Source organism: Mus caroli, chromosome 9 (genome assembly GCF_900094665.2).
Source record: "Mus caroli chromosome 9, CAROLI_EIJ_v1.1, whole genome shotgun sequence".
Classification (NCBI taxonomy): Eukaryota; Metazoa; Chordata; class Mammalia; order Rodentia; family Muridae; genus Mus; species Mus caroli.
The window spans coordinates 17957750-17970414 of record NC_034578.1 but is presented as its reverse complement, the minus strand read 5'-3'; the positions used below and the strand labels follow the sequence as shown (position 1 = coordinate 17970414).

The following is a 12665-nucleotide window of genomic DNA, read 5'->3' as shown; positions in this document are numbered from 1 at the left end:
TCCTGGAACTCATTCTGTAGACCAGGCTGGCCTCGAACTCAGAAATCCGCCTGCCTCTGCCTCCCAAGTGCTGGGATTAAAGGCGTGCGCCACCACTGCTCAGCCTCAAAAAGGACTTTTAAGGCTTATGCAAACACTACAGAAGCCCGTTTCCTGAGGAAGAGAGCTGCAGTGATATCTGACTTTTGCTGTTGCTTTACATGTTTGAGTGTTTTGCCTGTGTGTATACATGTACACCACATGCATTCAGTGCCCATGGTTGCTAGAAGAGGGTATTGGATCTCCCGGATCTGGAGTCACAGACAGTTATGAGGTACCATATAGGTGCTGGGAATCCAACCCTTTGAGAGATTTAACTACTGAGCGATCCTTCCAACCTCAGGCATCTGCCTTTCAATTTGATTGACTTTGAGACAGGATCTTGACATGTGGTCCAGGCTGTTGTTGAATTTATGGCAGTCCTCCTGCCTCAGCTTCCTAAACACTGGGATTACAGATGTATGCTACTACACCAGCTTCTTACCTGTATGTACCTTTGTACTGTCTTTTTAAATAAAAATTGTGTGTACACGTGTGGAGGTCAGAAGACAACTTGCGGCATGAGTTCTGTCCTTCCACTATACGGGTTTCTGAAGAGCGTCACACTGACCTCTGGCTTTATTGCTATTGTTTTATGTGTTATATGTTTAGTGTGGTTTATATTGTATGTATTTTATGTGTGCCACATCTGTCACTCAGGTCATCTGGCTTGGAGACAAACTGCCCCTGAGCCACCTCCCTGGCTCTCTATTCATGTATGTATGTATGTATGTATGTATGTATGTATGTATGTATGATGTATGTATGATGTATGCATGTATGTAGTATGTATGTAGTGTGTAGCATGTATGTGTATATTATGTATGTATGTATATATGGGTCTTAGTTACTGTTTATTGCTGTGAAGAGACCCCACAATCAAGGAAACTCATAAACTAAGAGGCTTAATTGGAGACTTGCTTACAGTTGCAGAGCGTGAGTCCAGTATCATCATGGTGGGAAGCACGGTGCTGGAGTGGTAGCTGAGAGCTCACATCTGATCCTGAGGCTTAGCACAAGGGAGACTGGGCATGTCATTGACTTTCAAAACCTCAAAGCTGACCGCCCAGTGACACACCTCATCCAAAATGGCCACAGCTTTTTAAAAAAAATGATTTATTTTTATTTTATGTGCATTGGTGTTTTGCCTGTGCATGTCTTTCTGAGGGTGTCAAATCCCCTTGAACTTGATTTACAGACAGTTGTGGTTCTGGGAATTGAACTCAGGTCCTCTGGAAGAGTAGCCACTGCTCTTTACCCATGAGCCATCTCTCCAGCCCTCAGGGATGCACTTTTTAAAAAAGATTTATTTATTTATTTTAAGATTTATTTATTATTATATGTAAGTACACTGTAGCTGTCTTCAGACACACCGGAAGAGAGCATCAGATCTCATTATGGATGGTTGTGAGACACCATGTGGTTGTTGGAAATTGAACTCAGGACCTCTAGAAGAGCAGTCAGAGCTCTTACCACTGAGCCATCTCTCCAGCCCAGTCCACCAACTGGGATCCAAACATTCAAATATATGAGCCTATAAAAGCCATTCTCATTTAAACCACTGTATCATAAATGTATGTATATATGTATGTATGAATGTATGTATGTATGTATTTATTCATCTATCTGCCTACCTATCTGTCCATGGGTGTGTCAATGCATGTATGCATATATGAACATATACATACTTGTATCTGTGTGTATGTGTATATCCATATATGTGTCTGTTCATGTATGTATGTATCCATGCATCTACCCATGTATGTATGTCTGTATGTATGTATGTACGTATGTACTTATGTATGTATATGTATGCATCCACCTATCTCTGTATTTGGGGGGTTCTGGGGATAAACCCAGGGTTTTCCACCTGCTAGGCAAGTGCTGTACCACTACCCCCATTCAATTTTGTTTTTTTATTTTTAACTATAGAAAGCACAGGTCTGTGATCTCAGCACTCAGAAGCCTGGGTCAGGAGAATTGCCACAGTTCCAAGACGGCATGGGCTATCTAGTGACATCCTGCATGGAAGAAAGCAAGCAATACTGGAGCTGTAGAGTTGGCAGAGCCCTTGCTCAGTAAGGTGGGGCTCTGGGTCCCAGTCCCAGCACCACATAGGTGGTGCATGCCTGTCATCCCAACACCCAGGAAGTGAAAGCAGGAGGACCAGGAGTCTAACATCATCCTTAGTTATACAGGGAGCTTGATGTCAGCTTGGGATACACTGTCTCCAAAACAATCAGGGCTCACCTGTGAGACAGATGGCTCAGGTGAGATGGCTCAGCTGGCCAAGGACTTTTCTGCCAATACTGAAGACCTAAGCTCAACACCAGGAGCACAAGGTAGGAGAGAGCTGACTCCCCAGGTTGTTCTGTGCTGTCCACATGCATCCTGCTGCATTTGTGCATGCACATACATTACATGCACACACACACAAATGTAATTTTAAAAATAGTAAATATCTCATAATCCCAAATCAGTGTATTCATAAACAGAAAACACCGTAGCACGTGTCTGTCACACTGCACAGCCTGATTCCACTCACACACCCAGTTGCTAGTTGCCTTTAGGATTCTTATTTTGAACTGAGCTGGGGAAGAGATACTGGCTGGAGCAAGAGCCTCTCTCCCATCTGTGGCCTGCAGGCTGCACAGCAGGCTGGATTCACAGATGCCCTGACTAGAAGGTGAAACTCCCTAAGTCACTTGTCCGTGACCACATTAGCAAAGCCACCCAAAACAAAAACTCTGCTGTCTGCCCCACCCCCTACACTGTTTTAGGCAGTGGCTGTGCCCAAGAAGGCCCCTGTTCCCTTGGTGGCTGTAGCTTATCTGTCCCCAGCCTGCTAGCTGGCCCCGCCCCCTAGAAGGAGCTGCCACTTAGAAGCTCCTGGTCAGCTGTGTCCGGCAGCTGCTGCTGACCCAGCTGTGGACTAGGGGAAAGGGGAAAGAGGAAAGGGAAGGAGAGGTGGGGGGGACAAAACAGGGGCGCTGGAGCCCTGAGCTTCCTGAAGCTAGGGCTGCATCATGGACCAACTCAGGGTGCCCCTCTGGCCTCGGGTTGGCCCCCTCTGTCTCCTACTTGCTGGGGCAGCCTGGGCACTTTCACCCAGCCTCCCGGACCCCAAGTTTGAGAGCAAAGGTAAGAACTGTACATGGGCAATGCTGTGGCCTGAATTCCCAGCCTGAGTCCCAGGGGCTAAATGTCTCCTGAACCTCCAGATGGGGGGGGGGGAGGGTCCTAGGGGCCAAACTGGTGTCTTGAACTCGATGAGGCATCTCAGGGCCTCTCACTCGCCCAGGAGTGATGCTCAGGGCAGAAGAAGGCTTAAGATTGTTTTGGCTGTTTGTTTGTTTGTTTGTTTGTTTGTTTGTTTGTTTGAAACAGGATCTCACTAGACATTCCAGGATGTCCTGGAACTGCTAGGATGAAAGGCATGTGTCACTCTGCCTGTACTGTTTCTGGTTTTGAGGTGGCGTCTGTGTAGCCAAAGCTGCCCTCAGAGACTCATTATGTAATTGAGGTTGAGCTTGAATTCCTGATTCTCCTGCTTCCACCTCCAGTTGCTGGGATGACCTGCAAGAGCCAACACATTCGGCTCTGTTTCGTGTTTTAAGGGAGTCTGTGATATGGTAGAAATAGCAAGGGTAAGGTAGTGCTAGGTCCGCTCTCCTGGGGGAGGGGATCAAGCTCCCAGAGACTGTGAAACAGACCCGCTGCAGACTGTAAACACTGTTTGGCGGGCGGATGGTGCTAGATCCTTTGGACGGCTTGCTAGGAGGAGGAAGGGGGCGGGGGACACGGTTGGCGCTATCGGGGGGCAGCCGGGTGCCTGCGGGAACCGATAGGAGGCCGAGTTCTCTGCGCTCACACACACCCGCTAGGGCGGGGCGCAGAGCGCTCAATTTGCAGGGTGAGTGGGCGTGCGCACTGAGGAGTAGAACAAAGCAGGCGGGGTCGCTACTCTTGGGAGTTCTGAGGCCCCACTTTTGCAAGACCCCTCGAAGGCCCTTTTGGAGAAGAGGGCGGGGCACTAAAATTATCGGATCTGCACAGGCGACAAGAGGGAGGGTAAGGGCACCGTGGAAGGCAGACCTGGGCTTCCCTGATCTCCCCCTCCCCCCACCATGGCTATCCCCTTTTCTAGCGGCCCTGCTGGCATCCCGGGGCTCCGAAGAACTTCTGTGCTTCACCCAACGCCTGGAAGACTTGGTGTGTTTCTGGGAGGAAGCGGCGAGCTCTGGGATGGACTTCAACTACAGCTTCTCATACCAGCTCGAGTGAGTCCTCAGGACTGGGTGGCCTTAGGAAGGGTGGGTACAGCAGAGCTTCCTGGATGGGCCTGGAGACTAGGTTAAGGGTGGGAAACTCCGGGAACGGAGGAGGGGATGGGGGTGGTGCGGATGGTGTGGAGGTCGTCCACGGGTGGCCGGAGCTGGAATAATTCTTTTCCATCAATGGACTCAGGTATTACGTTGGAATTAGGGCACTACCTGATCGTGGTAGTCAAAATGCTCTGGTCCCCACGATGTGGGTCAAAGAAATCCGAAACTCTCCAATCACCTCCTGCCCTCCCTACTTGTTCAACCTTTTCTTCTTGGTTCCCCCGATCGCACAGGGGTGAGTCACGAAAGTCATGTCGCCTGCACCAGGCTCCCACTGTCCGCGGCTCCGTGCGTTTCTGGTGTTCACTGCCAACAGCGGACACGTCGAGTTTTGTGCCGCTGGAGCTGCAGGTGACGGAGGCGTCCGGTTCTCCTCGCTATCACCGCATCATCCATATCAATGAAGTAGGTAGGTGAGAGAGGATGGGAGCGACATCGATCGGGGTGGGGACCGAACTGGGTCCCCGCCTACAGGATCCGTTTTACTTTCTGCAGTGCTCCTGGACGCCCCCGCGGGGCTGCTGGCGCGCAGGGCAGAAGAGGGCAGCCACGTGGTGCTGCGCTGGCTGCCACCTCCTGGAGCACCTATGACCACCCACATCCGATATGAAGTGGACGTGTCGGCAGGCAACCGGGCAGGGGGGACACAAAGGGTGAGAGCCAAGAGAACAGCCCCACCCAACCTTCCCAAAGTCCCTCAAGTGCCTCTCCCAGTGCCCAACATCCCATCGCTATTTTAAAACTGCTCTCTTGCCTGACATTTAGATATTTTAAAAATGATATTTATTTGTGTGGGGGAGGTGCACACTTGCCACTGTGCACTTGTAGAGGTCAAAGGACAATTTTTGTGAGCTTTCTATTCCCATCACTTGGGTCCACTGAGCCATATCGTCGGCCCATACCATTGGAGTTCTGTCCCCCAACCCCCATGAACATTTCTGATGGATGCTCATGCCTCTGGGACAACCCATCAGAGAGCTTCGGCCCCTCTCACAACCTGGTACAAATTCTCAGATATCAAGGAGGCGATCTCTGTCAGGTGTCTGCCTCTGCCTTTATATGGCCCACAGCCAGTTCCTGACTTTGGGGTCTTCTATCTGATTGGCTTTGAGCCAAGAACGGGACTTATCAGTTGATACCATTATTTGAACACCCCCAAGTACCCTCCCCATAATTAGGGTGCTGACTAGATGCCTCCGTGCAAGCCCCCAAGTCCCCTTCTCACTGGGTGTGTTGGTTAGCTGTCTCCTGGCTCCACCCGCCCCCAGGTGGAGGTCCTGGAAGGCCGCACTGAGTGTGTACTGAGCAACCTGCGGGGCGGGACGCGCTACACCTTTGCTGTTCGAGCGCGCATGGCCGAGCCGAGCTTCAGCGGATTCTGGAGTGCCTGGTCTGAGCCCGCGTCACTACTGACCGCTAGCGGTGAGGCCCCAGTTCCTCGGGGTGCAGGAGGAGCTGGGCCAAACACCAGGCAAACTCCCTGACCTTCTTGCCTCCCAGACCTGGACCCTCTCATCTTGACGCTGTCTCTCATTCTGGTCCTCATCTCGCTGTTGCTGACGGTTCTGGCCCTGCTGTCCCACCGCCGGTGAGCCCCTCACCTGAGTTCTGACTTAGATCGTCCCCTGGGATCTCCCTTTCTAGAGAAAGCAAAGTTCAGATCGGGGTGAGCACTTGCCCAGGGTAACAAACAGCAGGTCAGTGCTAGAACACACACACTCCTGAATGTCACTCTTGGGCAGTGGCTGGAGTTCCCTTGACCTTAGCGGGGGCTCCTTCCTGCATTCCTTTGTGGGTTCCATTTCCCAATGTCGTCAACTTTGTCAAATCAACCAGAAAGTTTAATGGGAAAGATTTAAGCCAGTGGCTTTAATGATCTGACTAGCTATTTATAATTCCCAGTGCACTCAAAGCTTTGCCCTTCCGGCTTTTCTGTAAGCACACATCCTGTTTGCCTTTCATGGCTGCGTTTATTTACTTGGTTGAAAAACATGCATGCAATTTTGGTGGTTCTGGGGATCCCATCCCTAGCCTACGGACGGGAGTGTGAGGCAGGATATTCCAAACTCCTATGCATCCTTCAAAATTATGTTATCCTTTGGTAGGGCCTTGCTAATGCCTCCTTCGTAGGCTGTTGCTCATTCCTGCAGGAATGCTGAAAGTCACTGTGGTAGTGGGTTTGAGAGGGCACAGGTTGTTCAGTGTCACAGGTCCATGGACTTGTTTCTAACGATTTCAATAGGACTCTGCAGCAGAAGATCTGGCCTGGCATCCCAAGCCCAGAGAGCGAGTTTGAGGGTCTCTTCACCACCCACAAGGGTAACTTCCAGGTAGGTGACCTGTTTGTGTTCTCTATTCTGGGGGCTGCTGCTGCCGCTGCACACTGAAGGTGCCTCTGAGCGCAGGTGTTCTTTTTCCAGCTGTGGCTGCTGCAGCGTGATGGTTGTCTATGGTGGAGCCCGGGCAGCTCCTTCCCTGAGGATCCACCTGCTCACCTAGAGGTCCTCTCAGAGCCACGCTGGGCAGTGACTCAGGCTGGGGATCCTGGGGCAGATGATGAGGGGCCCTTACTGGAGCCAGTGGGCAGTGAGCATGCCCAGGATACCTACCTGGTATTGGATAAGTGGTTGCTGCCCCGGAGCCCATGCAGTGAGAACCTCTCAGAGCCTGGGGGCAGCGTGGACCCTGCGACTATGGATGATACTTCAGAAACATCTTCCTGCCCGTCTGACTTGGCCTCAAAGCCCAGGCCAGAGGGCACCTCACCTTCCAGCTTTGAGTACACCATCCTGGACCCCAGCTCTCAGCTCCTGTGCCCTCGGGCACTGCCTCCCGAGCTACCTCCCACTCCACCTCACTTGAAGTACCTATACCTTGTGGTGTCCGATTCTGGCATCTCAACAGATTACAGTTCGGGGGGCTCTCAGGGAGTCCACGGGGACTCATCTGATGGCCCCTACTCCCACCCCTATGAGAACAGCCTTGTCCCAGACTCAGAGCCTCTGCATCCCAGCTATGTGGCCTGCTCCTAGGACTCCAGCCTACAACGTCTTGAACAGGATTGGTGAAGCTATACTTAAAGTCACAGCTGATCTTGGCCCTCTGAGCAGGAAGAGACAGCCTTGCAATGTTAAGATGAAGTTATGTCTGTATATAGAAATATATATATATCGATTTTTCTACCTTGACTTTGTCTTATTTGTGTATACATGACATGAGTGTGGGTGCAGGCATGCCTCAGTTCATGTATGGAAGTTGATTCTCTCCTCTCACCTCAATGCACCTTGTTCCTGCCTTATTTCCTGATCCAGGCTAGCTGACTGTGTGCTTGTTTCTCTCTCCTGTCGGCCTCCCATGTTGCCTTTGGGTTGCTGCAAAGACTGCAGACTGCACCACAACCCTCAGGAGTTCTCTTGCTGGCCCAGATTTTAGTTGTTTGAGACACGGTAGCTGAAGGTGACCTTGACCTCCCGATGCTTCAGTCTTTCCCTCCCCAGTGCTGGGGCTCCAGGCATGCTCCACCACGCCCAGCTCAGGGGTGCCAGGCACTGTACTTGAGCTTCCTGCATGTTAGGCCTCTGTCATGGCCTGGGACCTCATCTTTGCCTGGACCTAAGACATGGCACTGAATTTTTGGACCTGGCGACATGCAGACAGACATAATGGTCAGTGTATATGTCACTAGCTGTCAATACAACTGCTCCAAAACTTAGTGCCATATCCACTGTTGATCTCCTGCCGGACCTGAACAGACATCCACTGGCCCAGACAGAAAACCCAAGTACACAGACCACCAAAGTCCAATTTGGTGAACCAATAAAGTTTTACTAGGGTTATGCTCAGGAATATGGGTGAGGGGTTTTTCACGGGAGTGGAAATGACTCAGACAGACAGAGAACCAAGGCTTCACAGTGAGAGAATTCCCCACCACTGGGCTCTCTCTCCAACTCCCTAGATGAGAGACTTCCTAACCACTGGGCTCTCCTCTAGCTCCCTAGTTTGTTTTTGTCTTTGAGGCAGGGCCTATGTAGCCCTGGTTGGTCTGGAACTTGCCACGTAGAGCAGGCTGTTCTTAAACACATACATACAGATCTACCTGCATACATACAGATCTACCTGCCTCTATGCTAGAACTAAAGGCCTGTGCCATCACACCTGGCCCACTTTGGGCTTTGGAGACAGGGTCCAGTGTGAGCCAGCATCGCTGCCCACACCTTATGTAGCCAAAGATAGCCTTGCACTTGTGATCTCCCACCTTTCCCTCCCTAAGCTGGCCTGTCCTAAGCAAGCTAAACATGTGCATACTCTATATGGAGTGGATCCACTCGGAACTGTACACCCTAAATACATGTGCAAGGTCATGTGGATGACTACGTAAGCCAACACACAGAGGTAACTGGGATACGGGCACCCATGGAATGTGCAAGAGGAGCCAAGAACAGGAGCGTACTCCATAGGCCCTACTCTCAAGAGATGAGGCTGGAGGATCAGGAGTTCAAGGACAGCCTCAGCTAAGGATCTAGTTTGAGGCTAGCCTGACTTAAGAGAGCCTGTCTGGATAAAAAATGCAGCAGATAAACTAGGAAACATGGCTAAATCTCATTGACAACGGTGAGTGGGCAAAGGAAGGCTCTGCTGGCCTTACTTATCTTAAAGGTCTCATTACTAATTTATCATTAGTGTGGAGGGCTGTGTGCTTCCACCCAAATGTGGAGGTCAGAAGACAACTTGCAGGAGTCAGTTCTATCTTTCTACCACGTGGGTCCCGGGAATCAGTCAAATTATCGTGCCTGTTGCCAAGGGATCTTGCCAGCCCTGATGACAATAATGCTAGCTTATAAACAGAAAATCTACATTTTTCAGGTCTTAGAATCTGCACCTGTCTCTGAAGTAAGTATCCCATCTGAGGGAGACCCAGGACCAGGGAGGTTGTCACATCCCAAAGTTAAGGACTGGCTTCCAGCACTTGAATCTTTTTTCTCTGGGCTGAGCTTAGAAGCCTGGGCAAGCCATGGGGTGACCTTCATCTCTCCACAGGGTAAGAAACTCACTGACCACTCTGTCCTAGGGCTCAGTTTGCCCAACTCTAGGCTGGCTCGAAGGCAGCAATGCTGTCCCAAGCCTAGGGCATCTGGCTGCAACCGGCACTGTGCAGGAAAATACCGCTTAAGTAATGCCAGATGTGGGGCATCGGCCTCTGCTTCTTTCTGGGTTTCAAGGGCCACCACAAGCCCACAACTGCCATTGGCTCCAAGACGGTGGCTAAAGAAGGCAGCAGTATCCAGAAGCAATGCAGCCAAGTAGGCGGCTTCCTGGGCACTGGGATCCTCTGCGAGATATTCTTCCAGGCCGTCCAGGAGTAGAAGGGATGGGGTCGGTGCTGGGGCCTCATGGGCAGAGGCCAGCAGCTGGAGAAGCTCTTGAATTGAGGATGGGTACTGGAATCGAACCTTCTAGAAGATAAGAAAAGGCTAGACTTAATATAGGAGGTCAAAACTCCCTATTATGGCTACCTCACTTCTTCTATACTTTCTCTCATGGTCCATATGTAAAGTTCCAGGATGAAGCACCAGCTCAAATACTTCACCCTTGTCACCTGCCCTTCTCCAGCAGTTGTCACTGCTCAAGATTATTTAAGGAAAAAACTTTTTTTTTCTTTAATACAGGGCCTCATGTAACCCAGGATGGTCGCAAATGCGTTTTGTAGCCAAGGATGGCCTGACACTTCTGACCTCCTGAGAACTGAATCCCAGGCATATATCACCAAGTAAAGGGATAGAAAGAACCCAGGGCTTCGCGCATGTTAGGTAAATTCTCTGTTCAGTCCCAGTCCGTATTTTTTGTTGTTGTTTTTGGTGGTTTGTTTTGGTGTGTCGCCAATGCCGCCCGACCACAGGACGGTCTTTCACTTCTTCTTTACTAAACCCGCACTGTCCCGTCCCACGTGCCTACTCCGCCTCTTCCACCCACCACTTCCACAGACGCTTTATGACGATTTAGTTGTGAATCTACGATCCACGCTGCCATTTGCCTATCGAACTGTCACTCAGGCGCGACCTAGCCCGCCATTGAGTAAGGCATTGCCAGGTCCAGCCCTCCGTTTACCTGGAGCCGCCAATGCTCTCGCGCTGTGGGTGTACTGAGCGGCAGGCTCTGAAGGGGCCTTCGCGTCACGAAGAGGACGGACCCGCGGCCTTCCCCTGCCGCCTCAAGGGCGGCTGCAAACAGCAGCGACGTCTGCGCAGAGCGCGGAGCGCCGAGCAACAGCAATGGCGGCCCGGCAGCGCCATCCTCTCCGGGCCTTGCCGCGCAGCCGGCATTCAGCACCCGCCTCAGCGCCTCCGCCATTTGCTGAGTGCCGCTGACCAATCAGAAGCGAGATCTCATCTTGGGCCCGCCCACAGAGAGGTCTCATTGGCTATAGCTCACAGACTAAGTTCGTCGCTGGAGCTGTCAGCCAATGATCAAAACGCGGAGCGTGGAGGAAGTGGGTACTTTGAGGGAATTGCTGCAAGAAGCCGTGTGATCGATTAAAAGGAAAGGAAGGTCGAGGGTCCAAACGCGCTCCCCAGAGACGCCCAGGCTCTAGGTCGGAGCTGTAGAGAATGGCTCAGTCGTTACGAGCACTGGCTGCTCCTCCAAAAGACCCGGGTTCAGTCCCCACCATCTACTAAGTGACTCAGCCATGCACAACTACAGTGTGAGGGAATCCGACGCCCTCTTCTGGCCTCCGCGGGCACGTGGCACCCATATATTTATGGCCCCGCGCGCATACGCACACGCATGTAAAAATAAATCTAAACATTAAAAAAAGTAGAAGCCGGTCGGTAGTGTCGCGCACCTTTAATTCCAGTACTTGAGTGGCAGAGGCAGGTGAATCTCTTAAGATCAAGGCCAGTCTAGAGCAACCGTCTCAAAAAAAAAAAAAGTAGGTTCCCTTAGATATATATTGAGGTTTGAGTTACATGAGCACCTATCTTTAAAAATAATAATAATGATGATGATAACCAGACTTTTAGCTTGCCCACATGCAAAATGAATATTGTGATTCCATGTGATCATTGTAACGTGTTGGTGTGAACAATTGCTGATGTCACCGAAGGAAAGTTCACAGAGACCTGTTGTTTGCTTGACTCTGTATAGTTGAATATGGGGAATTTTATTTTTTGGTAGGGTCCCAGACATTTTAGCCTGTGCCACTATGATAAATTAATGCAAGGCTGGGGGTGAAATTCGGGGTTTTGTCCATGCTGAGCAGGCACTCTGCCCTCCATGGGGGGGGGGGGTGATTACATTTATTTAGTTGGTGTGAGTGTGTCCCACTGACACAGGGTGCATGCACTCTGAGGACAACTTCTGGGATGGGATGCAGTTCTTTCTCCCCCACCATGTGTGTCCCTGGATGACAGATTTTTTAAAAAAGATTTATTTATTTATTTTATGTATATGAGTGCTCTGTCTCCATGTATACCTGCATGCCAGAAGAGATCATCAGATCCCATTGTAGATGGTTGTGAGCCACCATGTGGTTGCTGGGAATTGAACTCAGGACCTCTGAAAGAGCAGTCAGTGTTTTTAACCACTGAGCCATCTCACCAGACCCTGGGTGACAGATCTTCAGGCAAGAATCCTCTAAGCCATCTCACTGGCCCCAATTTCTGGGATTTTTTTTTTTAAATCTTTTTTTGTGTGGGCGTGTGCAGGATTACCTGTGCCACCTATCGTGTGGAGGTCAGTCCTTCTAGCTCATTTGCACAGTGTATCTTGTTCACTGCTCTGTATGTCAGACTGGATAACCGTCACAGCCCCACCACGAGACCGATCCTGTGACCAGTGTTTACATGGGTCGACTCTCAGGCTCATGCCTGTACATCCCGCACTGTACATACTGAGACCTCTCCCAGGTTCCCTGTATGAGGGCCCTTTAAGAGGCCTGTCATCTAACTTTCTTTTTGGCCTGGGGCCTTCTTAATGCCTGCTTGTATTAAGAGAAGAGAGAAATTTGTGTGTGTGGAGAGAGAAGAGAGAGAGAGAGAGAGAGAGAGAGAGAGAGAGAGAGAGAGAGAGAGAGAGAGAGAATGAGGGCTTCATTCACAAGAGTCTATGACCACACTGGAAAAGTGCAATTCTTGTCAAGTCACTGAATGAAAGAGGAAGAACTGAGGGAACCAAGGTGAGTGGTAGGTGATCCGGATTTCTCAG

The 12665-nt window shown here is 50.7% G+C and overlaps 2 protein-coding genes across 3 annotated transcripts; one reads left to right on the top strand and one right to left on the bottom strand.

The window, feature by feature from the left end:
• Positions 1–2959: 2959 nt before the first annotated feature.
• Epor (erythropoietin receptor) lies at positions 2960–7651 on the top strand. 2 transcript variants are annotated; one of them, XM_021172648.1, is made up of 8 exons: positions 2960–3219; positions 4226–4358; positions 4697–4872; positions 4959–5116; positions 5732–5885; positions 5964–6051; positions 6706–6793; positions 6884–7651. In XM_021172648.1, exons 1-8 carry the CDS (start codon positions 3105–3107, stop codon positions 7493–7495), a joined length of 1524 nt encoding a protein of 507 aa, XP_021028307.1. In that variant the 5' UTR covers positions 2960–3104; the 3' UTR covers positions 7496–7651. The 2 variants fall into 2 exon arrangements, with proteins under 2 accessions (XP_021028307.1, XP_029337900.1); XM_029482040.1 differs by lacking the exon at positions 2960–3219 and adding an exon at positions 4022–4149.
• Positions 7652–8267: 616 nt separating this feature from the next.
• Swsap1 (SWIM-type zinc finger 7 associated protein 1) lies at positions 8268–10812 on the bottom strand. Its single transcript, XM_021172641.2, has 2 exons — positions 10569–10812; positions 8268–9916 (listed from the first exon to the last, which is right to left on the bottom strand). The coding sequence occupies exons 1-2, from the start codon at positions 10809–10811 to the stop codon at positions 9323–9325; spliced, it is 837 nt and encodes a 278-aa protein (XP_021028300.1). The 5' UTR covers position 10812; the 3' UTR covers positions 8268–9322.
• Between the last annotated feature and the right edge of the window lie 1853 nt (positions 10813–12665).